This window comes from Fringilla coelebs, assembly GCF_963513975.1.
Source record: "Fringilla coelebs genome assembly, chromosome: 5".
Taxonomy (NCBI): Eukaryota; Metazoa; Chordata; class Aves; order Passeriformes; family Fringillidae; genus Fringilla; species Fringilla coelebs.
Window position 1 is genome coordinate 71,589,521 of NC_140033.1, and position 23,166 is coordinate 71,612,686.

Genomic DNA, 23,166 nt, shown 5'->3' on the forward strand with positions numbered 1-23,166 from the left:
CTTGTGCCCTCGCCCAGACCCCGTTTCTGCGGCTGCCCCTCGGCTCCCTCCCTTCCTCCCCAGGAAGCTTCCAGAGCTGCTGCAGCCCCTCGGTGTCCCCCTGGGTGTGAGGGGCATGGGGAGGCTGCCCTGCAGCTGCCTCTGCCATGGCACCAGCCTGGGGGAGCACAGAACCTGAAACACCCACCTGGAAGGTGCAGGGATCCCGGCACGGAGCCCGTCCTGGCCAGCAGCCAGGCACGGGGCAGCAGGAAGGTTTGCTGGGAGGAAAAACCAGCCCCAGGCTCTGGGCACCTGATGGGGTCAGTCCAGAACACCTGGGATGTCAAGTGTTGTGGTTGGGAATCCCTTTTCCAGTATGTTTGTTACAGCATGACCCTCAGCAATAGAAGCTGTCCTTACAAAGAGGCCACCAGAGTGCCATCCAAAGGAAACTGGGATGAAAACAGAGCTTTTTTAGATCTCCAGCAGTTTCTTGCTACTTTCTAGTACTCAGTGTACTAAATAATTCCATGCACTTTATGATGTAATAACAAAATTATGCAAGATACATATGATTTATATTTTAGAAAGCTATGGCAAGACAGCTTGGGAAAAATAAAAATCAAATTAATTAAAAGACCAGGTGACTTGGGGCTTTTCCTTTTAATTTATTGTATCTTCTAGCTGAAACTTTTGGGGCTCTGTCAATATTTGATATTAATTACATTTGGGGTGGGGAGTGCAAAGGAGAGCTGTTTAATATGAAAAAAATCTCAAGAAATCTTGCCCTGGAAAAGATGACAGTGGGTCCACAGGGATATCCTTTAAAGCAACCAGAATTTTTGAGCACATGGTGCAAGGTAGGCTTCATCCTTCACCACAATATTGGCAAAACAAAGCCATATCACATCTTTTGTGTCCCAGCAGTGACTGCAGGTGCCCTGCTGCCTCCCCTGTGGGGTGCATGAGGATGGGCATGTGGATAAGAGTGGGATTCACTGGGGCTTTATCAATGCCCAGAGATCAGTGATCAGTGTCTGCCTGAGCCATCAGGGACCTGCCTAACCCACTCAATAGCAGCACCAAGAAGGATGGTGCTTAAGCACCAAAAATCTGCAGAAGGTGAGGCTTTAAACCCATTCCTGGGGAAAATGCATTTGTCAGAGGAAGAGCCAATGTCACCCAGATTTGTCACATGGGTTTGACAGTGGCCTGGAATTTGGAGACCCAGACTCCTGTCCCAGGTCTTTGTCCTCCCAGGTGAGTGTCAGAGCTATGGGCACTGAGGTCCTGCTCATCTGTGGCTGCTCACAGTGGGCTCCATACCACTGGATATTGAACAAAACAAACATAATTAAAATAATCTGAAGGCTTATGAATATGGGAATAAGGCAAGAGTTGTGGTTGGGGTGAATCACCAAGTATGGCATTCCCATCCCATTCAGGTCTCATTCAGATCACGTTTCATAAAAATAGCAAAAAATGCCAAACTGCACCAGCACAGGGGAGTAAGGGCAGTGCTGGGAGCCTTCCCACAGAAATGAGCTGTCAAATCCCATGAGACAAAGGAGGAACCCAGCTAAAGTGCACTCTGGGATAAAAAAGGAGAGATATCTGCATTTCACCCAGTGCTTTTTTTTTTTCAATTCTCCTTCCCACCCCTCACTGGAGGCAGGGTAAGCAAGCAGCTGCATGGTATTTAATTGTTGGCTGGGGTTAAATCACAACAGGCAAATAAAAAATTAAGAGAAATAAACATATCCTACTCTAGTCCAGAAAGAAACAAGGACAGAAAAAATCAGTTTCATGGGTTATCTCCTATGGCTATATATTAAGCCTGTAGTCAGTGAATAATTCTTTAAAATGCAGGCTTTCCTTCCATAACCCATTTTCTTTTCACATGAGAATACCAGAAAATAATTAGTTTCAGTGACTCTTATTTGTACTATATTTTGAAAATGTCCATTTTTCTCCTCCCATCCTTCAGCTATGATAATCCTGTAAATTAGCAAGCAGAAGGAAACCATTCCCACTTAGAACTATTTTCAAGTCTGCTACTTTATTTTACTGCTTTAAGTAGCAACATGGATGCATGGATGAGTGTCTGACCCCAGATACACATTCTGGACTTGTTAAAATACTTGAAAAAATGTTCTCAGCACTATTTGGATCTGTGAGCATCTTCCTACCAGAATTCTTCCCCTTAAACTACGACTGCAACTTGGTGCTGCCTCACCAAGGTCAACAAACCTGGATCTTTTCTTTTCTTCTTAGAGTTAGAGACACTAAACCACGGCCAAGAGGCTGCAAGGAAGCCAACACCTCTCCCTTTCAAAGGTGAGACTGTTCAAAGAGTTAGCTGAGGGGATTTCCCAAGCTTTGCAGTCAGCCTCGGAGGCCAGAGTGGGACTCTGGCACATTTCCTCTGCCACCTCCAGCAGAAGATGCAACTCTCAAAGGAAATTGTGTGTATTGGTTATGGGCACGTCATTTCTAACCATGTCAGGAAGGAATCTTCAAGAACTTCTGACAGATAAAAAGGCAAAAAGGTGAGATCAGGAGACTGAGGGAACAATGCACTTTATATATAAATACATAAAATATTAGCTAATATAGCTATATTAGCTATAGCTAATATACAAAATACAGCTATGGAGCTCATGCCATGCCAGCATCTGAGGGAATCACCAGAAAACAGAGAGCAAGGGCTGTGGATATCTCAAGAAGTGTAAACAGGATGAATAATTATAGATTGCCTTCTTGAAATGCTCAAAATATTGAGGAAGACTGATGCATGAAAGCACTATTGCAATATTTTGAAATAACAGCACAATTGATATAACCTGAGAGAAAACAATGGCAGCACCACTTTGACTGATGATGACACAACATGCAGCTTAATTCTGCAAAGCAATAAAAGTTACCAAAAATTCTAGAGGCTGTGAAGTGCACAGACTTGCAAGCAGCTAGGTTGCTGGGGTGTTTTAAAAGCATTTGCATAGATAAACGTTATTAATAATTAATAATGATCCAGCCCAAAGGCTGCTGCCTAGAGGGATGATAGATCTGACCCAGTCTGGTTGTCTTTTTTTGGAGCATCACTAAACAGGTGCTGCATGAAGCAGTTCCTCATCCAGTGCTAATCAACCTCCAGAAGGCAAAAAGTCCAGAATTGCTGTAAAAATGATGAGGGGCAGTTTAAATGTGGGTCCCTTTAATGGTGATGAGAAGTGCTCATTAAAAGGACCTTACTTCAGCAACGTGTGGCTAATATCAGCAGGTTAGTTAACCAACAGCTCCTCCCAGATTATTGCAGTTCACTGCATTTTGGAGAGAGTAAATGAGGGAAGGGTTTAGTGGGGAGCACAGGGAGCACATTTTCACAGCCAGGAAGCTCCCTCGTGGCTGTTGAGCATGGCAGGTTGGAAAGGTTGTTGTGCACAACCAGAGCCCTCTTGTTGATTTGATGTTGGCACTTCTAAAATAAGATGTGGGAAAACACAAACTTCTTTAAGTAAAAGCCAACCTGTGATAAGAGTATACAGTCAGCAAACCTGTTTAACTGTGCAGACAGACTGTTTTCCAGTGTCTGGAAATCAAGCAGGATAAAACTATAATAGAAACATTTTTAATTTTTTTTTTCACTAGAACAGTCTATGGGATGTTTCTGACATGTGGCAGATTTTTCAGTCAGGAAAAAATCGAGACTCATCCATTCTTGTAAAAGATCTGCTCTAGTGTAACAAGACAGATGAGCAGTTTATGGCAGAGGTTTTGTATGTAATACCAGGTATTTCATTAATTATGTGAGCCATATTCATTTTTTCAGTCCTGTTAGCTCAGTTAATGTCCCAGACCATGTGAAGGTGATGGGGGCTTGCCCTGGGGTTTCACCTACAGTCAGCATGGCTTTTGTTTCTGCTGTTCTGGGATGCAGCTCACATTTGGACCGGCTACTAAAGGTCTAAGCACTCTCACCAGTGATTTACACTTAATTAATTCTGTGTTTGTAGCAACAACTCCAGTCCAAGCTGCAGGTAAAGGCTGAATGCAAAAAGAAGCTGTACAACTGGCATTACCATCTACCTTTTGTATTTTAAATAGAAAAAAAGAGAAAAAATGTCATTAAAACAGCATTTCATGGTCTGCTTTTCCCCAGATAGATGCATGAGGCAAATCAATGAGAAAATGATCAAGTTCTTTTGAAAGGCAAATGCTCCACTGAGCAGTGGCAGGATAAATTCCCAGACACTGCCTCAGATGGAGACCACAGATCAGCTGTTTTTCTCTCTTGTTAGCTCAACAGCACCAAACAGAAACTAGACACTGGGACAGGAGCACCAAAGAACCTTCTTCTGTTGTGGAAAAGTCTATTTTCACCCTCTGAGGATTCCTGTAGTATCTTAACTACAGGAATATTTGCTTACACTTGCCGTACACCATCACTTTTATTTAGTTTGTTAACAAGGAGTTAAATTTTAAAATACATTGATTTTCTGTATCTAGGGATTAGCACCCTGAGAATAAGAAGGGCTCTGATCAAAGCTGCCTGCTCCAGCTGGCCCCTGCCTGGGAGCAGCTCCTGCTCCTGCTCCTGCCCCTGCCAGCCCTGCCTTGGCATCTTCTCCTGGTGGGATCTGCTGCCACCCTCTGCCTGGAGGAGCCTGCAGCCAGCTAAAGGTGACTGAAGGTGGCTAAAGGTGCTAAAAGTGACTCACTGTGGCTTTTGTAAGGACTGCTTTTAACCCTCAGCAGGAATCAGAAATTACTGATAGCTCAGGGCTCTTATCAAGGGGATTTTTTACTATCATGATCCTTTTCATTTATATTTTTCCTGCAAGTGTGAGTAATACAGAGGGGGGTCTGGGATGGAAAAAGGGATGCATCTCTTTTTTTTTTGTATAAGACCACAGTCTGATTTTACTTCAGTAGTTTCCCATTCTGGTAGTTTTAACCAACAGTTCTTGGTTCAAGAGGTCAGCTTTAATTGTGAATGCTTCCACAGACAGTTTGGACAGCAGCAGTCTGAAGATAGAAAAATTCTTCTCAGCCATACTGAAAGCAAAATATAAAAGATATTTTAATCCTGGAAAGTTATAAATTAATGGTATATACAGGGGTAGGAAAAAATAGGGAGAAAGTGATTTGTTTTCACTTGTCAGAATGATGAAAACAAGGAAATGTTCTTTTTCATACAAGGGACACAAAGAATGTTTCCCTTATATGAAAAAGAAAGGAGCACCTCTTTCTACAGGTTCTACTACTCCAAAGAGAATAATTTTTGCTCCATCCCTTTCCAGATGTTTAGGATTAAAAGGCCAAAAACCCACATGGGTAGATCTGCTAATACATCCGAAGACAATTTGAAAATGCAACCTTGGGAATGCATAGCTCCACCACAAAACTTTGTAAACAGGGAATACCTGCTTGTCTTGTGACTAGGAGTGGGAAGTTGGTGTTTTATGCCACAGGAGGACACGAGGTACCACTAATTCTGAAAAAAAGAGGCCCATGGATTTCCATCTCTTGTGTGTGTTTAATGCTCAGTAATGCTCTGACTGTGAGGACAACACTTTTGGAAAAATTGCAGTGCTGGCAAACGTTGGTTGGGTTGTGTTTTTATTCATTCAGACTTAAATAGAGTGGCTGCAATCATAACCTAGCACCATGGATTTTCTCTGCAGTCATGAATGAAGTGATCCCATTATTGATCACTTAGTCATGGAAAACTAAAAATTGTTTTGCACAAAAAGTTACAGCCCAAATGAATCAATAACATAGCAGCAGAGGTTTATGGAAGATTATAGAGCAAGTAAACCTTGAAGCCATTATAGGACACGATGATTTGGAAGAGTCAGCATGGATTTATCAAGGGTGCATCAAAGTCTGACCGAGCTGGTTGGTTTCTGTGAGGAAATCACAGTGAGGATGTGCTGGGAGTGCTGGCAGGAATGGAATATTTTGGTGTAACACCCAGGCAGACAGCAGCCATACCTCCCCTGCCTCAAGAGTAACTTACCTATGAAGTACAGCTGCTCTCAGGAATCGGGCAGAAGGCACAGCAGGGACACAACCACGTAAACCTGTCTGGGTTTCCTTGAACCAGGGCTCTGAGTGATAAAGGGCTGCTCCAAAGTACACAGAGCCCTAATGAACTTTCACATTTCACCTGCCTGTGCTGCTAATAGCAATAAACTATAAATATGAGCAGTCTTCTGAGCACGAGTGATTCCTGAACACCCTCTTTATTCCATGTGTCCATTTTCTCTTCCTGCAAGTGCCTGGCTGCCTCTGGCAGATCTGAACTGAATGGATTTTAGCCATAGACTGTGAAAATAAACCTTCATAACAAAATGCATCAGAAGCAGGGGTATTTCTAAAATTGGGACACCATATTTTTAAACACCAGGAAGGTGTGAGCCATTATAATCTAGACAATTTAAGGGAAATAAAAAAAAAAAAATGATGCTTCACAAGAATTTACAAAAGGAGCACACTTACACGTCTTCATCCTAATTAACTTTTGACCTCTGTGGATAAACATGGATTTTGGGACCTTTAACAGAGGGCAGAACTGGGAGGAGACAAGATTAAAACATTGGTTTGAGTTGGAAGTTAATGATTCTTCTACCATGTACCAGCAGAGCTTTGCTTAAGGAGAGAATTCTCCGACTTATGAGCATTTGTGTGGTAGTGTAACTGCTGTGGTTGTGGATGCAGAACCTAGGTAGGACATTCTTCAATATTCTTTCTGTTTAGGAACATCTTCAATACTCTTTCTGTTTGTCTTTAAAATGTTGTTGTTAGTGTTTGCAGCTATCAAACAGGACCTGTGTGGTTTCCAGTTGCATTTGCTGTAATTGGCAGCAGCAGAACCAGTCCTGGTGGGAGTTTCAATGCTTTAGACACAGACACTCCTGCACTGTGTGTGTCTCTGAGCTGTCACCGTGGTGTGTCTTGAGCAAGGAGCACTGGGGTCTGCACAGCTCTGTGATGCTCATTTTTCACGTTAGCTGAACTTCAAAGGTGTGTTTAAAAATCAGACAGCTGGATTAGCGCTGCAATTCATTGTAAAATTTGTAAAATGTAACTGTAAAATTGTAAATGTAAACTAATTGTAAAATTGTGAATGATTTAAGTGTAAATCATTGCAGTTCCATGAATTACTGGAGGAAATGTGGCTCTTGATTTGTGATTTGCTCTTCTGCTGGGTGATGTCACAGTCCCTGAGAGTGCAACTATGGGGACAGTCAGCCCCAAGACTTTGCTGCCTTCTCAAAAATCCTCACATATCACTACCTTTTTCTTTTGTAAGACTATACAAAACCTGCAGCAAACATTGTCTTGACCTTTGTAAACTTATTACCTGTTATTCATGTGGAGGGTTTTTTTTAGTTGATGTTCTTATTCATTACAATTTGTATGCGATTAGGGGGTATAAAACAAAGCTGATTTTTTAAAATATCCAAGAAGGAGCAGATCTATATCTAATAAGGAGCAGATCTATATCCAAGAAGGAGCAGATCTATGTCCAATAAGGAGCAGATCTATGTCCAAAACGGAACAGATCTATGTCCAATAAGGAGCAGATCTATATCTAATAAGGAGCAGATCTATCTCCAATAAGGAACAGATCTATATCTAATAAGGAGCAGATCTATCTCCAATAAGGAGCAGATCTATATCTAATAAGGAGCAGATCTATATCCAATAAGGAGCAGATCTATATCCAAGAAGGAACAGATCTATATCTAATAAGGAGCAGATCTATATCCAAGAAGGAGCAGATCTATATCCAAGAAGGAACAGATCTATATCCAATAAGGAGCAGATCTATATCCAAGAAGGAGCAGATCTATATCCAAGAAGGAGCAGATCTATATATCCAATAAGGAGCAGATCTATATCCAAGAAGGAGCAGATCTATATCCAAGAAGGAGCAGATCTATATCTAATAAGGAGCAGATCTATATCCAAGAAGGAGCAAATCTATATCCAATAAGGAGCAGATCTATATCTAATAAGGAGCAGATCTATATCCAAGAAGGAACAGATCTATATCCAAGAAGGAGCAGATCTATATCCAATAAGGAACAGATCTATATCTAATAAGGAGCAGATCTATATCCAAGAAGGAACAGATCTATATCCAAGAAGGAGCAGATCTATATCCAATAAGGAGCAGATCTATATCCAATAAGGAGCAGATCTATATCCAAGAAGGAGCAAATCTATATCCAATAAGGAGCAGATCTATATCTAATAAGGAGCAGATCTATATCCAAGAAGGAACAGATCTATATCTAATAAGGAACAGATCTATATCCAATAAGGAGCAGATCTATATCCAATAAGGAGCAGATCTATATCCAATAAGGAGCAGATCTATATCCAAGAAGGAGCAAATCTATATCCAATAAGGAGCAGATCTATATCTAATAAGGAGCAGATCTATATCCAAGAAGGAACAGATCTATATCTAATAAGGAGCAGATCTATATCCAAGAAGGAACAGATCTATATCCAAGAAGGAGCAGATCTATATCCAATAAGGAGCAGATCTATATCCAAGAAGGAGCAGATCTATATCCAAGAAGGAGCAGATCTATATCCAAGAAGGAGCAGATCTATATCCAAGAAGGAGCAGATCTATATCCAAGAAGGAGCAGATCTATATCCAAGAAGGAGCAGATCTATATCCAAGAAGGAGCAGATCTACTTGAGTGAGGCTGTGGCCCCTGTAAGCTCCTGTCCCCTGAAGCACTGAGCAGATCTGTGCTTTGCAAGGCTGGCTGCATTCCCTCTGCAGTTGAACTGCAATTGTTGCATGGTTTCCCGTGGTGTCCTGGAAGCTCTCAGCTCCCAGCAGCACAAACAATGCACACTGGTTGTTAGCTGGGAGCTTTGCTTTTCCCCCACCCAAAGTGGCTCTCAGGAGAGACTGCACTGAGCATAAAATCAAGTGAATTTGTCAAGTGTTCCAAAAAGCGAACTGAGTGCTATATTTCATCTGTCTGTACTGCTTAGAATCTTTTAGTGGATTTTTTTTTCTCTTGTTTTTTGGGAAGAGGTTTGGTTTCTTCCCCTAGGAAGAAAGATGGGTTAATTTATGTTTAGGCTGATTGACTACCGAAACAATACCAATTATTTACTTGTCTAATCTTGTCTTTCTGCAAATACATCTCTCTCAGATCACCATTACAGAGGAGTAGCTTGTGCAGGCCAAGAATGGTAGTTTTAGAGAACTCATTTTAGTGAAAGGGCACCTTTAGTGCAGAAAGCTTCCTACTTTTACTTTCATAATTCATATTTTTAACCAGACCCTTGATTTGTTAAACATGGAAAAAATTCTAATGAAAATAATCTAAAATAGCAACTTTATCAACATTTAAAATTATCGGGCTCAGCAGCTACTGTATGTTGTCATCAATTGTCAATTGACCTTTTATCATTTTTTTTTTCTAATGTTCTTGTGGCCTGGAATTTCCCCAGCCTTCATCTCTTCCATCTCCAGCTGATATCTGTGTAGGTCAGGGTCATTCAGGGTGGGAGGACATACTATCACCAGATTCTAAGGCATGTTGTACCTTTAAACTCTCAAAAGAAAAAATCCCCTTCTCCAATCCTGCAATTATACGCTCCCCCAGTGTATTATTGTGGTCATCAATGAATCATAATTTCAAGGAGAAGTTTGTACCTTCAGGTTACACAAAAACAAGTGAATTCCAGAGGACCAGCTGCTCAGAAGTATTTGTGTACTAGATTTTCCTGAGCACCAGGAATTTTATTTCACAACATTTTTGTTCATAGCTGTGCAGTCTTGGAGAAATCCTTCCTCTACTTCTTTTTCCTATCTGTCTGAGTAGCCAAGAGGAAGGAGAAGCCAATTTTTTTGTCCTGATACATGTGCTGACCCAGCCTTATAGCATAGCCACAAAAGAGTTTGGGAAGTAGATATTAGCAGTGGGAAAGCAGATGGACCTTTTCCAGCACTGGAAAAGTTCATCCAACTTTTTTCAGCTGCATTCAAGCATGTAAAACCTCTCTTTGTGTGATTTGTTCCCCCTCTCTCTCTTTTTCGCCCTTTTCTCAAATGAGGGGAGTATTGTGAAAGGTGAAACAAATCAGATCATGTGAGCTGTGATTTCTGAGCTCTGATTAGAGGGCATTAATTGCAATGCTCCTATCTGCAGATCTGAACATGGCTTCTTTCAAGTGACCCATTTTTCTCTGAGGGGCTCTGCAGTGGCTTCTGGATCGTCCTTGAGAAATCTGTTCTGATTGTAGTGGGAGTTGCACAAACAGGCAAGTGTTTTCATTCTTTAAATAAACTTTGCAAACAGATATATAGACTTCCTTTACAGCTTTTCTCTGAAGTTACCTTTTTTAGTGGTTGCCCATCTCTCAGGTACAGAGTTTTAAAAAGCTGAGGGGGAAAAAAAATTAAGTATTGAACTATCCATTGTAATAAACCAAAATACAACTTAATAACCAATCAAGGCTTTCAGCACTCAAGCATTATGATGTGCCAAAGGATATATCATTGTCTATGGCTGCAGGAAGCTCCTGGGGGAACTGGAGCAGTTCTGCTGAACTGCTGAGTTGCAAATCATTTCAAGAATTTGGGCATTTAGGCAGCACTCTGCAAACAGGAAGAGATCAGGGATACCCTGCATATTATTGCAAGAAGGAAAAAAAAAAAGTAATATCCTTACAGGAGGTCAGTTAGGTGAAATAATAAACTCCTTTGTCACTAAGAATTGTTTCCAACAAGCCAGTGGAAAGGAATAAATTGGATGGCCCAGTGTTGGTACAGATTTTGCCAAATCAAAGCCTGAGTTGTAAGCCACATGGCCTGCAAATTTAGAGCTTCCTAGGACTCCCTGTGCTTCAGCACTACTGCTTTGTTGACCCTGGTAGTTAATTTTTGGACAGAGACTTTGTCTTTTACTCCTCTGTCCAAACTGCTTTTTTAGCATTAAAGGACAGGACAAGGTAGAAAGGGGGATGCTCGTGTCTCAAAAAATAAAAAAAAAAAAAGATGTCAAAAGTAGATGTTTCAGAATTTAAACAAATATACACTTTGAAACATGCAAGTCATTGAGCCAAATCATTTTAAATAGAAAGGTTCAGTTTCAACATCTCAGCATTTTCCTGTAATTAGTTTCACCAGGTTCATCAGAGAGGTCCTTGAGCAACTCTACTGTGGCACATGTGCTTTGGTGTTAATTACTGTTTTCTCTGGAGTTCAGATCACTCAGTAATCAGCCATGACAGTGGAAACCAAACCCAGCAATGTCAGCGACTCAAACCAGGAGGCAGAACCTGACCAGCTTTTGGATGATGAAGGGAACAAAGACCCACCAGCCAAAAAGACTTCCTCTTCCACTGGACTGAAGGTTTGGTGCCTTAGCAATACCACCATGATATACCATTGGTTCTTTTCAAGAAATGTGGTTCAAGATGTGACATTTGTGGCATGCCAAATTCCTTCATTCCTATCCATATCCTTGGAGGAGCTGGATATGCACTAGAGGTCCAGGGGACAGTCAGATGTTCTATTTTCCCCAAAGAAAATAAAAATTCACGACCTATATTTGCTACCATATTTACTCACAAGTTACTTGTAGGTGGATCCCCTTCTTGGTCATTAGAGAGAGGCAGCAGCTTGAACCAGCCTCAAGTAGGTGCCAACAATGCATTTGTCTGGAGGTTGCTGTCACCACCAGTCTTGTAGGGTCAAAAGAAGGTGAGGTGAACCAAATTTCATCAAATATTTTGTGGCTGACCTGAGGATTGCATTTCAAACCCCAAAGGACCCCAGTGATTTTTGTTGGTGTTTTCATGTTTATCAGCAGTTTGAGATTTCAGCCAAACCCTCTGAGAATACTGCTGGCATAAGGCACAAAGGGTGATTCTCAGAATTTTTGCCAGTCAAGCTCAGGAAATATAGAACATATCAGGACAAATGCCACACTTGGAAGATCTTTCTCTTCATTCCTGGCACAAAAAGAGTAAATATACCAATTTTTAGGCTTCTGCTTCCTGGATTGGCTTCCTTTCTTACAATAGATGGCATTGCAATGTCTAAACCTATATTTACTTTGTTTATTTACCCAAGTTTCTGTTGTGTTAGGACTCTTGCCCAGTGAGCAAGAAGTCTATTTGGTTTTTAGACTATGTGGAAATCACTGGATAATATTTAAACAAATTCAAATATTTTTTAAAAATATGTCTTTATTTGCAAAAGCCACCATGTGTGTAGGTGGAAGCAACAGTCAAGCTACAAAAGAGTATCAAGCTTTTCCTTGTGAGATATATGGTATACAAGCAGCATTTCAGAATAGATCATATGGCACAGAGATGAACTTGGTCAGTTAGTACCACATTCCTCATACTGATTTATCATAAAAGCTTGCTTAAAGCATCAAAATGATGCCATATGATTGAATTAGAAGCAGTTATGGATTGGCCTAAAATAAGGGACATGTGACCCAAGCAAGAGGTCCTTTGGGTTCAGATTAACTTTGCCACTCCAATTTGAGTGACAAATATGTCATGATGATGATGGCTCCACACCATTTTAAATACGTTTGATCCCCCTGTGACCAGTTCTCCTGCCTGTCGCTCCCCTTTCCTGTCTGACTCTTTCCCCAGGTGTTTCTGGCTGCTCTGTCCTTCAGCTACTTCAGCAAAGCCCTGTGTGGGACAATAATGAAGAGCTCCATCACCCAGATTGAGAGGAGGTTTGGCCTGACCTCCTCTCTGGCGGGGTTCGTCGACGGGAGCTTTGAGCTGGGTAATGGATGTTCCCCAGCGCACAGAGAACTGCTCAGAGACAGCACCTGGCACTCATTCTGCTTCTTTACCTTGCAGGCAACCTGCTGGTGATTGCATTTGTGAGCTATTTTGGAGCTAAGCTGCACAGGCCCAAAGTAATAGCTGTGGGATCCTTTGCTATGGCTTTGGGATGCTTTTTGTCGGCCATGCCTCATTTCTTCATGGGGTAGTAAGTACTGACTGTGCTTAATTTGGGTGACCTCACACTGGAATTGCATTGTGCTTTCTGGTTTTTAGATGAAACTTGCTGTATATTTAGCCTGACGTTTCCAAAGGCCTGTGGAACCTCATTTCCAAGTGTGATGAACCCCACGAGACACCCACATCACTGTTGTGATGGGGAATGGTCATTTAAAAAACACAGCTCTTCTCAAGGGGAAGTTCAGCTCCTCAAAAAAATGACAACATCACAGTGCTTTAGTTTCCACTCAGGCTTGTTCAGAAAGGAGCCAAAGAATGCAATGGTGCTGGAGCCTGCAGATGGAGGAGTGCTGGTAGAACTCATACCAGGATTTTCCTGTTCCAAATGCACATGCCTGGTTAAAGTGATTTTCTGTGTCTGGTTGATTTTTACTCACCTTCCCCAGGCTCAGGGAATTACTGCATTGTGCTTATGTGTGATAACATTTCTAGCCATAGCCTGAGCACAGCGATGACAAATAGAGTAAGACATATTTCTGTTGATTCCTTAAATATATTAGAATAATTTTAGGTATACCACTGCAAAAAGAAAACTGAGGAATGCTTTCTTTCATGTTAGTGGATCTCACACTAGAACCAGAATTTTTAGCATTTTTTCACTCTTTAAGACAGGCTATCTATCATCCTCATCTACACTGGGCAACTCATGAGCCTGAGCCTGAGCATTTGTAGGGGAAGTGCCCTGCACTGTTCTCCTGATGCCTGCTCTTTGTTTCAACCTGAAAAAATAAGCCTGCCTGGTGTGACAGGGCCAGGCAGTTCCTTAAGGCAGGATGTGTGCTTTGCCATGTTGTTCTGCTAAAGCTAATTGTACTTTGCCCCTCAGCAGCCCTCGTTTCTGGGAGCGGGATCATGTTGAAGCAGCTGAACAGACCAAACACACGTCTCAGATGGAAAGGGGACATTTGCTCAAACTCAAGGCATTCATCTTTTTCTCCTTCCCTGTGGGGTCAACCCAGGGAGCTCACTTGGACCTGACCCTCAGTATAGATACCAAAAATTCAATCCTATCTGAAACATTTTCATGAGCCCTTTTGATTTTTCCAGCTTAAAACATCATGCCTTCCAGACAGAGAATTCTAAGTTTTATTTGTTCTTCATTTCAGCATTTTGGTTTTCTAAAATGTTCTTTAACAATCTTATTTGCTCCTTTGAGCTGATATTTAACCAAAGACACCTTTCTCTTTGGGGAAACAGCAGCCAAGGTGGCTCCAGCCCTACCACACTGGTGTTTCCCTAGTGAGCACTGCTCCTAAACCTCCTGTTGTGTGTTTGCAGCTACAAGTATGAGACAGCATCACACACAGCTGCTTCCAGCTTAAATTCCAGCACAAATCCCTGCTCCCTGCATCAGGATGTGAATGACACTGTCCTGGAAGTCTCACGAGCAGGTATGGAACTGTAAATGAAAGTACAAATACGGGAGCTTGTTTTGTCCTTGGTTGCAAGGACTCAGTTACCTGGACCTGGAGGTGGGGACAGGACAAGAAACTGCATGGAGAGTAACAGAAATAAGTGGAGATTGCTATAATCCTCCTTAAAATATGGAATACAACTCTTTTATGTGTTGCTTGTATGGGACACAGGTAGAGAATGAGCCAAGCTCTGCACCAGAAACCATCTGAAACTTCTCACATTAAAGATACATGATATATGCCAGGTAATGTATTTATGAAAACATCAATAAGTTATTTTTTTAATGAGCATTCTTACCTGTGCTTTTAGAAATCAAATGCAATGCAGGTGGAAAAAAATGTGTTATTAAAACATCATGAAAAGTCGTAATGGGATTGAGAGCTTTTAGTTTATTTTCTATTAGGAAGTGTTCTTAACACCTTGATTTCTATTCTATAATCATTTAATGTGCTACATTTCCTGTGCTTTTTCCCCCGTTCATAATTCAAATATTCTATTACAAAGGTGTGAACTCCCCTCTGCAGGCTGTGAGAAGGAGCCATCCTCATATATGTGGATCTACATCCTACTGGGGAACATGCTACGTGGGATTGGTGAGACGCCAATAACACCCCTGGGCATCTCTTACCTGGACGATTTTGCTAAGGAGGAGAACGTTCCGGTGTATGTAGGTAATCTCAGCATGAATGAACGGAGAGATTCCCGGTGGGAGAGGCGGAGCACCCTCTGCAGAGGACAGCCTGCAGCCGTCAGAGGGTTCTAGCAGCTGCCTCATTGTGTTTGCAGCCTGTTTGCACACCGTGGCCATGATGGGCCCCATGGTCGGCTTCCTGCTGGGATCCCTGTGTGCAAAGCTCTACGTGGACATCGGATTTGTGGATCCAGGTCAGCAAAACCGAGGAAAACCATTCGGGGTCTGATTCCTGATGCCCTCCCTGCATGGTTGGCCCCTCACTGCTGGAAGTCAGGCACTGTAAAATGCAGCAGGGGAAGGTTCAGCTTCTCCCCTGGGGTAACTTGTGCCTGTTTCCCTCCTTTCCAGGGAGCATCACCATCACCCCACAGGACTCCCGCTGGGTGGGTGCCTGGTGGCTTGGCTTTTTGATAGGTGGAGTAGCCAGTTTCCTCTCTGCTATTCCATTTTGCTTCCTGCCAAAGAGCCTGGAAAAGCCAGAGGAAGCCAAGAAGGACAAAGCTTCGCACGGGCTCTTGGAAAATACGGGTGCCGCGGGGAATAAACTTTCTCCTGAAAAAGCCCAGCCAAGGAAGTGGTCAGTGATGCTGAAAGGCAAGTGTTTCTCATGTGGTATAAATGTGAAAAGCAATAGGCACAGAGCACACAGGAAATGTAACAGTTCTGCAAAAGATTTTGCCTCCCTGCACTTCCATCTAAACCAGGCAGGTATCCCCACGAAAGAGAAGGTCCACCAAAAATTATTAGAAGTGGAAGGGCTTGTTCAGGACTCTGAGGTTCTGCGTGCATCACCTGAAATAAATCACCACCTGAGAGGCACCTACCTCTAAAATTTTGCACAGGAAGAAACTTGAACAGGGGAAAAGTGTTCCTGTGTCTGAACCTAAAGGAAATACTCAAAGGCTCCTTTTGCCACATAGAAAGACAAATTGTTCATTTCAGAGAGTTTATGGAGACTCTGAAGTACTTTGGGGCCCGATGAAAATGCTTCAGTCTTGAGAGCTCTGGTTGTGCAGTCCTTAGGCCAAAAAAAGGGGTGGAAAGCTGATGGAAAGTAGTGGCTTTGCTTCATTTGTCAAATTTTTTGTTCAGGTCCCAGTGGAAGGCGCTGGACATCCCCACTGAGGCAGCCCTCACTTAGCCTTGAACCTGTGATAATATTCATGTCAGCTGAACAAAGTCTGTGCTTTGTGGAGCCCCTTAGTCCTCATGTGCATATCATAATAGAGCAGCCAGGCCTTAACCCACACTTCTGTCTCCTTTCAGGATTCTCCTCCTGTATCTCAGCCTCTGGTGTTTTTCAAGAACCTGATTTTGCTTTCAGATACCCTCATGCAAATGAAGATCAGTACAGCTTGCCCCTGGACAGCTGAGAGCAGGACCCTGCCCTAGGTGTTGCAGGTTACTCAGCAGTAATTATGCCATGCATCTTTCAATGCCAACTCATATGTCCCTTTCTTTCAGGTTTCTATAACTCCCTGAAAAAGGTTTTGGGTAATCGAATGTACTTTACATTTTTGTGTTGCTCACTGTTACAGTTCAGTAGTTTTATTGGTTTCGTGACTTACAAACCAAAGTACATGGAGCAGCAGTATGGACAATCCACATCCAAATCCAACTTCCTGATAGGTGAGAAGAGCTGCTTGTGCTGCCAGCAGGGCATGGTTCTGCTGGGTTTATCTGGGGCTGAGCTCCATGCAGAGCAGGTGGGGGTAAATGGGGGTCTGACCTGCACCTGAATTATAAAACATACAGGGTTTGTGCCTGTGGGAACATAAGAAATTTTTAAATTATATTACATTATATTGCATTTATAGTATATTTATAGGAAGGGCACCCCAGATATGCAATGAGTGTGGTGTGGAAATTTTAGTTCCTGGGGCATCTGGCAAGTTCCTTGCAATGGGAGCAGGTTTGGGGGGTGAGGCACTTCACAAACAGCATGTGCAACCCAGGGGCTGAAGTGAGCACAAATCTTCCTAAGGTCATAACCGGCCATAAAGCTGCCAGGACCAAAAAACTAAGGACAGGCTTTGTCTCTTAAGGCTATAATGATTCTTTAATTCTAACATTCCCCTTCTGTAATCTCTTTCAGGAATTACATCCTTGCCCCCTGTAGGTCTTGGAATTTTCCTAGGAGGGCTTATAATGAAAAAGTATAAAATGGGCATCATTGCAGCAGCAAAGTTTTCATTTATCATGTCATTTTTGTCCTATGTCGTCGGCATGTTGCACTTTTTTGTTGGCTGTGATAACCACATGGTGGCAGGAATGACAGTGTCCTATGAGGGGTGAGTGTAAAACAGAAAAAAAAAGATTTTTCTCCATAGTTCTCAACAAATGTACTGTGGCATCAAGGCTAAAGGAGAAACGTGCTTTTGCAGTGCTTGGGAGAAAGTGAACACTGCCACATGTCACTGTTTTGTTGGTCAGCCTGACAAAGCCCAATGCTGGTTAAAGATTAATTAGAAATTGCTTCATTAGCAGTGTGGGCTGTATTGCTGGGGGAGGGTGGGAGTGTTGCTGTGCAAGGTTTTCACTAGGAATGCAAATGGTGGACCAGGGAATATGCTCAGGGAGCACTGGGATGAAAAACTGGCAAGCACATCAGTTTCATTTGCCTAGAAAGGAGAAGATGAGTGAAGACATATCTTTTTGTTCACATAGGGAATGTCTGAAAGCAAAAGATTATACTGCATTCTTCATATCCTCAGTGAAAAGTTAGGCTAGGCTTTAACAGAGGAGTATTTTTTAACTACAGAGACCAGGAGATTTGGTTTCTGTCACTGGTGCATTTTTACCAACTCATGTATTGATAAGACTGTGATAACTCTTGCCAGCTCTAAATTCAGTTAGGGGTGAGTCCAAATTACCTCTCCCTTCTTTCTCTTTTCTGTCTACACCTGTAAAAGCAGTAGCAATGTTTTAAATTGTTTTAAATTTCTCCGTAATCTAGCAATGGCTTTAATATCAGTGCAAGTAGGATGGAATCCCAAACAGACCAGTAGAGATGCAGAAACTCAGCTGTGAAAAGATGTCCTGGGCATGGGAGGTGGGGTTCAGAGCAGCAACACTGTCACACAGGAGGGACTTCACTGACTCCAGCACTGAATTAAAAACGTCTTACACTTGTCTGAACTTAATTTCCAAGCAACCCCATCCCGTACCACAACAATTCCCTGTTTTCGGAGTGCAACTCTCACTGCAAGTGTGCCTCCAGCGTGTGGGATCCTGTGTGTGGAGCCAATGGCATCACCTACGTCTCTGCCTGTCTGGCTGGCTGTGACACCTCCCTGGGACAAGGGAAGAACACAGTAAGAGACCCTGCTTTGCTTCCTGGGCTTTCCCACCAGCCTGTTTTCCATGTGGCATCAGGGGCTCAGTAGGATAATGCAGGTCAGCAAAGCCCCCTGCTAGCCTGGGCACTGGTCAGTAAGGGATTGTGGATTTCTAGGTACAAAGAGCACAGAAAAGAGAGATTTCTCTGAGTCATTGCACACTAAGCAAAAGGCTCCTTGTTCTACATGTTAATTTCATCGTCTGTAGGTTGAGCACAAGAGGGGGAAACACACAAATCAAATTGGTTTCATGTTGCCTGAAGGTTTTCCACCGGTTTGCCTTTCATAAATGTCATTTTGGCTGCCCTGAGGCTTTACCTGACAGTGGAAGTACACTAAGATAGAGTCATATCTTCCCTGCCACTGATCATTAAAATATGAAAAATGGGTTAAGGAAAGGCAGCTTGTTTCCTCCTTGTGAGACTCTGGGATGTCAGAAACTGCTTGTTTTTCTGGGTGACTGATTTTTGCTTGGCATGGAGATAATGCCCAGAGTCCTAAAGACAAAGCTCCAGTCCATGAATGCAAACCTTTGTTGGGCTGTGCATGTTTCCTGATTATTTCAGAACATAAATGGTCTGGAGCCATCTCTTTACTCTGTTTTCTCTCCATCAGAACCCCCATTCCATGAGCAGAGTCCCACCAAACCTGTTTTGTGTCTTCCAGGTCTTCCATAACTGCAGATGTCTTGAATTCAGCAATTCATGGACAGGAAACAATTCTGCCACCTTGGGGCAATGTCCAAAAAGTGATGATTGCTCGAGGAATTTCATTTATTACATAATAATACAAGTCATAGGTGGATTTTGCTATGCCCTGGGAGCCACTCCTTCGTACATCCTTGTGTTCAGGTGAGCACAGCTGGCTGTTGACCAAAGGCTCTCTAGGGAGGCTTTCAAAGTCATGTTTGGTTCCTTATCTTGGGAAAAAAAAGGAGTTTCTTGCTGATCAGGAGCTGCAGGGGTGGGACAAGTAGTAATGGGCTCAGACTGAAAGAAGGAAAGTTTTGGTTTAAAGAAATGCCTCCCTGTCAGGGTGCTGAGGGCCTGGCCCAGAACAGCTGTGGCTGCCCCTGGATCCCTGGAAATGTCCAGGGCCAGGCTGGATGGGGCTTGGAGCAGCCTGGGACAGAGGTGTCCCTGCCCGTGGTTTTGGACCGAGGCAATCTTTAACATCCCTTCCAAACCAAACCATTTTGTGATTTCTGGTTCTGTAATCAGGTTTTCCAGAACATGTCCCTTTTTCTGCTGGGATTTTGAAAGTGCCATGCGTTTGCCAGGATTTCTGGAGGTGCAAGGAGGTGGCAGAGGCTGGAGATAGGATGGATTCAGGACCAGTGCCCATTTCTGACGCCTGCAGCTCCCCATGAAGCAGATGGGCAGATTGCCAGGAGGCTTTGTGCTGTCCAAGATGTGTCCTTGCACAGAGGAATTCTGTTCAAGCACAGAAGGAAGCTGCACCAACCCTCCTACATGCAGCTCTTGTCTTAGGGCAGTAGGACATTTCCCATTACATATTCCATCAAGGAAGGGAGATGTGTGCCCAAGAGTGAAGGCACTTGCAGAGCTCATTTCCAAAAGGTCAGGACAGGCCCTGATTATGGCTTTAAAACTTCAATTCCTCAATTATGCATAGGGAAGCTTGCCAGGAGCTATTTGATGAAAATCAGTAGATTAATTCACCTTTTTCATGCCACTGAACACGCCTCAGCAGATGAGGGAAGCACTCTTCTTCCAAAGGACTTCCAAAGTGCTTCTTCCATCAACAAGGGTATTAAATGCAGGTTCTTTCATAGCATTTGATAGGCATGTCTAAGCACTAAATAGGCCAGCACTTCTTACTCATCCCTCTCCTTTGCAGATGTGTCCAGCCAGAGCTCAAAGCTCTTGCAGTTGGTCTCTTCACACTGGTTATGAGGATGCTGGGTAAGAGAAACCATTGCAGGGTCTGGTGTGCTCTGGGAGCCTGTGAGCACCCTCAGGAAACAGGAACCTGGTTTCTAGGAGGGAGTCCTTTCCTGTGCAGCCCTGTCCCATTTTCTGCTGTCTCCTTGCAGCTGGGATCCCAGCCCCAGTTTATTTTGGGGCAGCCATCGACAGGACCTGCCTGAAGTGGGGCAGCACCAGCTGTGGGAAGAGAGGGGCTTGCAGGCTCTACGACTCCAATGCAATCAGGTAAAGGAAATCAGGGTACAAAAACCCTCCCTGTGGAAATGTGGGGGTGTTTGTGGGTGCCCAGGACTGATGACAATCTGATTGAAATTAAACTACTGATAAATTTGGGACAATATGAGGTATTCTGAATCCAAGCTTAAATTCTCACATGCCCACGAGAAAAAATAACAGCTGAAGAATTTTGGAGGGAACTGAGAAGTGGAAATTTATTTATTGAAAATTAAATCCTGACTGACATTGTTTATTTGTTTTATGTGGGGAAATGCTGCTTGTGTGCTAAATGCTAGAAAGAGAGGGAGGACAAAACAGATGCGTAAACAGCAACGGACACAAAAGGAGGCGCAGAAGAGATGAGAATCTTGACTCCATGGTTCAGAAGGCTGATTTAGTATTTTATGATATTATATTAAAAGAAAATTATATACCAAAAGTATACTAAAGAATAGGAGAAGGGAGACATCAGAAGGCTTGAAAAGAATGATAATAAAAAATCCTGTGACAGACTCAGCGAGTCCAACACAGCTGGCTGTCATTGGCCATTAATTAAAAATCTACATGAGACCAACCAAAGATGCACTTGTTGGTAAATCATCTGCAGACCACATTCCACAGCCATCAGAGAGTTATTGTTTACATTTCTGCTCTGAGGCTTCTCAGGAGAAAAATCCTAGTGAAAGGATTCTTCAGAAAATCTGTCAGTGACATGGAAAGGCATGCTCTGTTCTCTTACACTGAAGGGTGGGATCCAAAATCATGGTCAGGTATTAACTCTAGGCTCAGCTTAAAGTTGGTCCAGAATTCCTGAAACTGAAAAACCTCAAGATCAAATGTTAAGCTCCCAATTTTTAGTCAGTTTTTATGTTTTTTATGTAAAGAAATTGAATATCGATGACGGAGATTTCTGGAATGAATTGTGTCTTTTTAATGTACTTATATTAAATATGCACAATAATATAATACTTATATTAAAAGTATATATTATATACTTTTATATAGTACTATATTATATACTTTATATATAATACTTTATTATATACCTTCATATATAGCATTATATTTTTAATATACTTACATTAAAAATACCTCAGACTTTGGGACTTTAAAGAGAACAGTTACCAAAATTTACCTTATTTGCAGGTGGTTTGTTCACACTGGCAATAAAGTTAACTCTGTGCATTGGCCACTTTTGAGAGAAAAATAAAAGAATGTTGTACTGAGTAGCTGCAGGTGCTGGGGAAACCCAATCCCTGTCAGTCTGCTGGGGGAATGCTCCATAGATTTTTCTGTTTCACTCAAGCCTTGGCCACTTTCTGATGTGTTTTTTGTTTTTATGTACAGTAGACCACTCTGGTGACCTCAATTTATTTCTAGCCCTAAAGAGCCTAAGGCATTAAAGTGATCCAAAAATCTTAAAAAAAATGTCTTCCCCCAAACTTTTTATTTTTGGTATATATGAGAGCCTTGAAAGCCATTAAAAGTATTTTCTTTAGTGTTTTTGAAAAATTCAACAGCTGGCCTAATTTTCTGTGCTCTGTCCCACAGGTATGTCTACCTTGGTTTAGGAGCACTTTTAAGAGGTCCTTCCTTTTTGGTTGCAATAATTTTTTATACACTGATAAAGAAACACTTTCAAAATAAGAACTCCAAGCCTCTAGAGAATGGACAAGAAGATGTTGCCATGAATAAAGAAGACAATTGCAAGGGCAAAGAACGTTTGCCAGGTTCTTCTGACGCAGAGAATGAATCCTCCATTTAGAAAGAAATTTAGACATGTGAATCAGGTCAGCTTCTTGTAGAAACACCATTCCAAATGCTGTGAGTAACTGAGTAATAAATAATAACACTGTACAGAGGGCATAACTAATGGCAAAAGTGCAAACAACAGCAATAAACACTAACAAACAAGAATCAAAGTGCCTGACGTGTACCTGATTACCAGTAACAACAGAATGAGTTACACAGCCTGAACCAAATTCTCATCAGACAAAGAAATACCTCCTTGGCAGTTCTGGCAGAGCCAGTCTGGGTTTTTCAGTGGGATCAAAGAACTGCCAGAGCATCCACGTGCCAAAGGCTCACAAAAATGATCCTGAACCCCTCCATGCAGGGGGCTGGCACGGCAGAGATGAGCTCAAGGCTAGGACAAACCTTCTGATTCCATCAAATTCAACCAAAATTCATGGTGAGCCAAAGCCTTGAAGCCAAACGCCTCACCGAATTGCATCTTTGCACCTGGTTTTCATCTCAAAATTGGCAAAAGCAATATTTTTCCAAGAAGTATTTCGTCTTACCTCCGCTGAAAAAGTTATGCCTGCTTTAAAATGCACACATATTTTCATGAAGACAATGCGGTTTTTTTAAAAAAGTCTTCGAGTCGTGGAGCTTTATTCAAAAATACCTTTTTTAAAATTTATTTTTTAAGAGATTCTGAAGCGCGAGAAATACGCGTGGCTGGGCTGCGATGCCCGCAGTGTCCGGCAGAGGGCACCCAAAGGCCAGCGTTGCTCCCCGTTGCCATGGC

General features: G+C 42.4%; 1 protein-coding gene across 1 annotated transcript; it reads left to right on the top strand.

The window, feature by feature from the left end:
• Positions 1-11,252: 11,252 nt before the first annotated feature.
• Positions 11,253-22,473, top strand: LOC311154133 (solute carrier organic anion transporter family member 1B3-like; the record flags this gene model as incomplete). Its single annotated transcript, XM_084206355.1, has 14 exons — positions 11,253-11,381; positions 12,640-12,781; positions 12,859-12,991; positions 14,302-14,414; positions 14,964-15,110; positions 15,226-15,324; positions 15,482-15,727; positions 16,598-16,762; positions 17,229-17,424; positions 18,285-18,447; positions 19,138-19,322; positions 20,332-20,396; positions 20,528-20,645; positions 22,188-22,473. The coding sequence occupies 14 exons, from the start codon at positions 11,253-11,255 to the stop codon at positions 22,399-22,401; spliced, it is 2,115 nt and encodes a 704-aa protein (XP_084062481.1). The 3' UTR covers positions 22,402-22,473.
• Between the last annotated feature and the right edge of the window lie 693 nt (positions 22,474-23,166).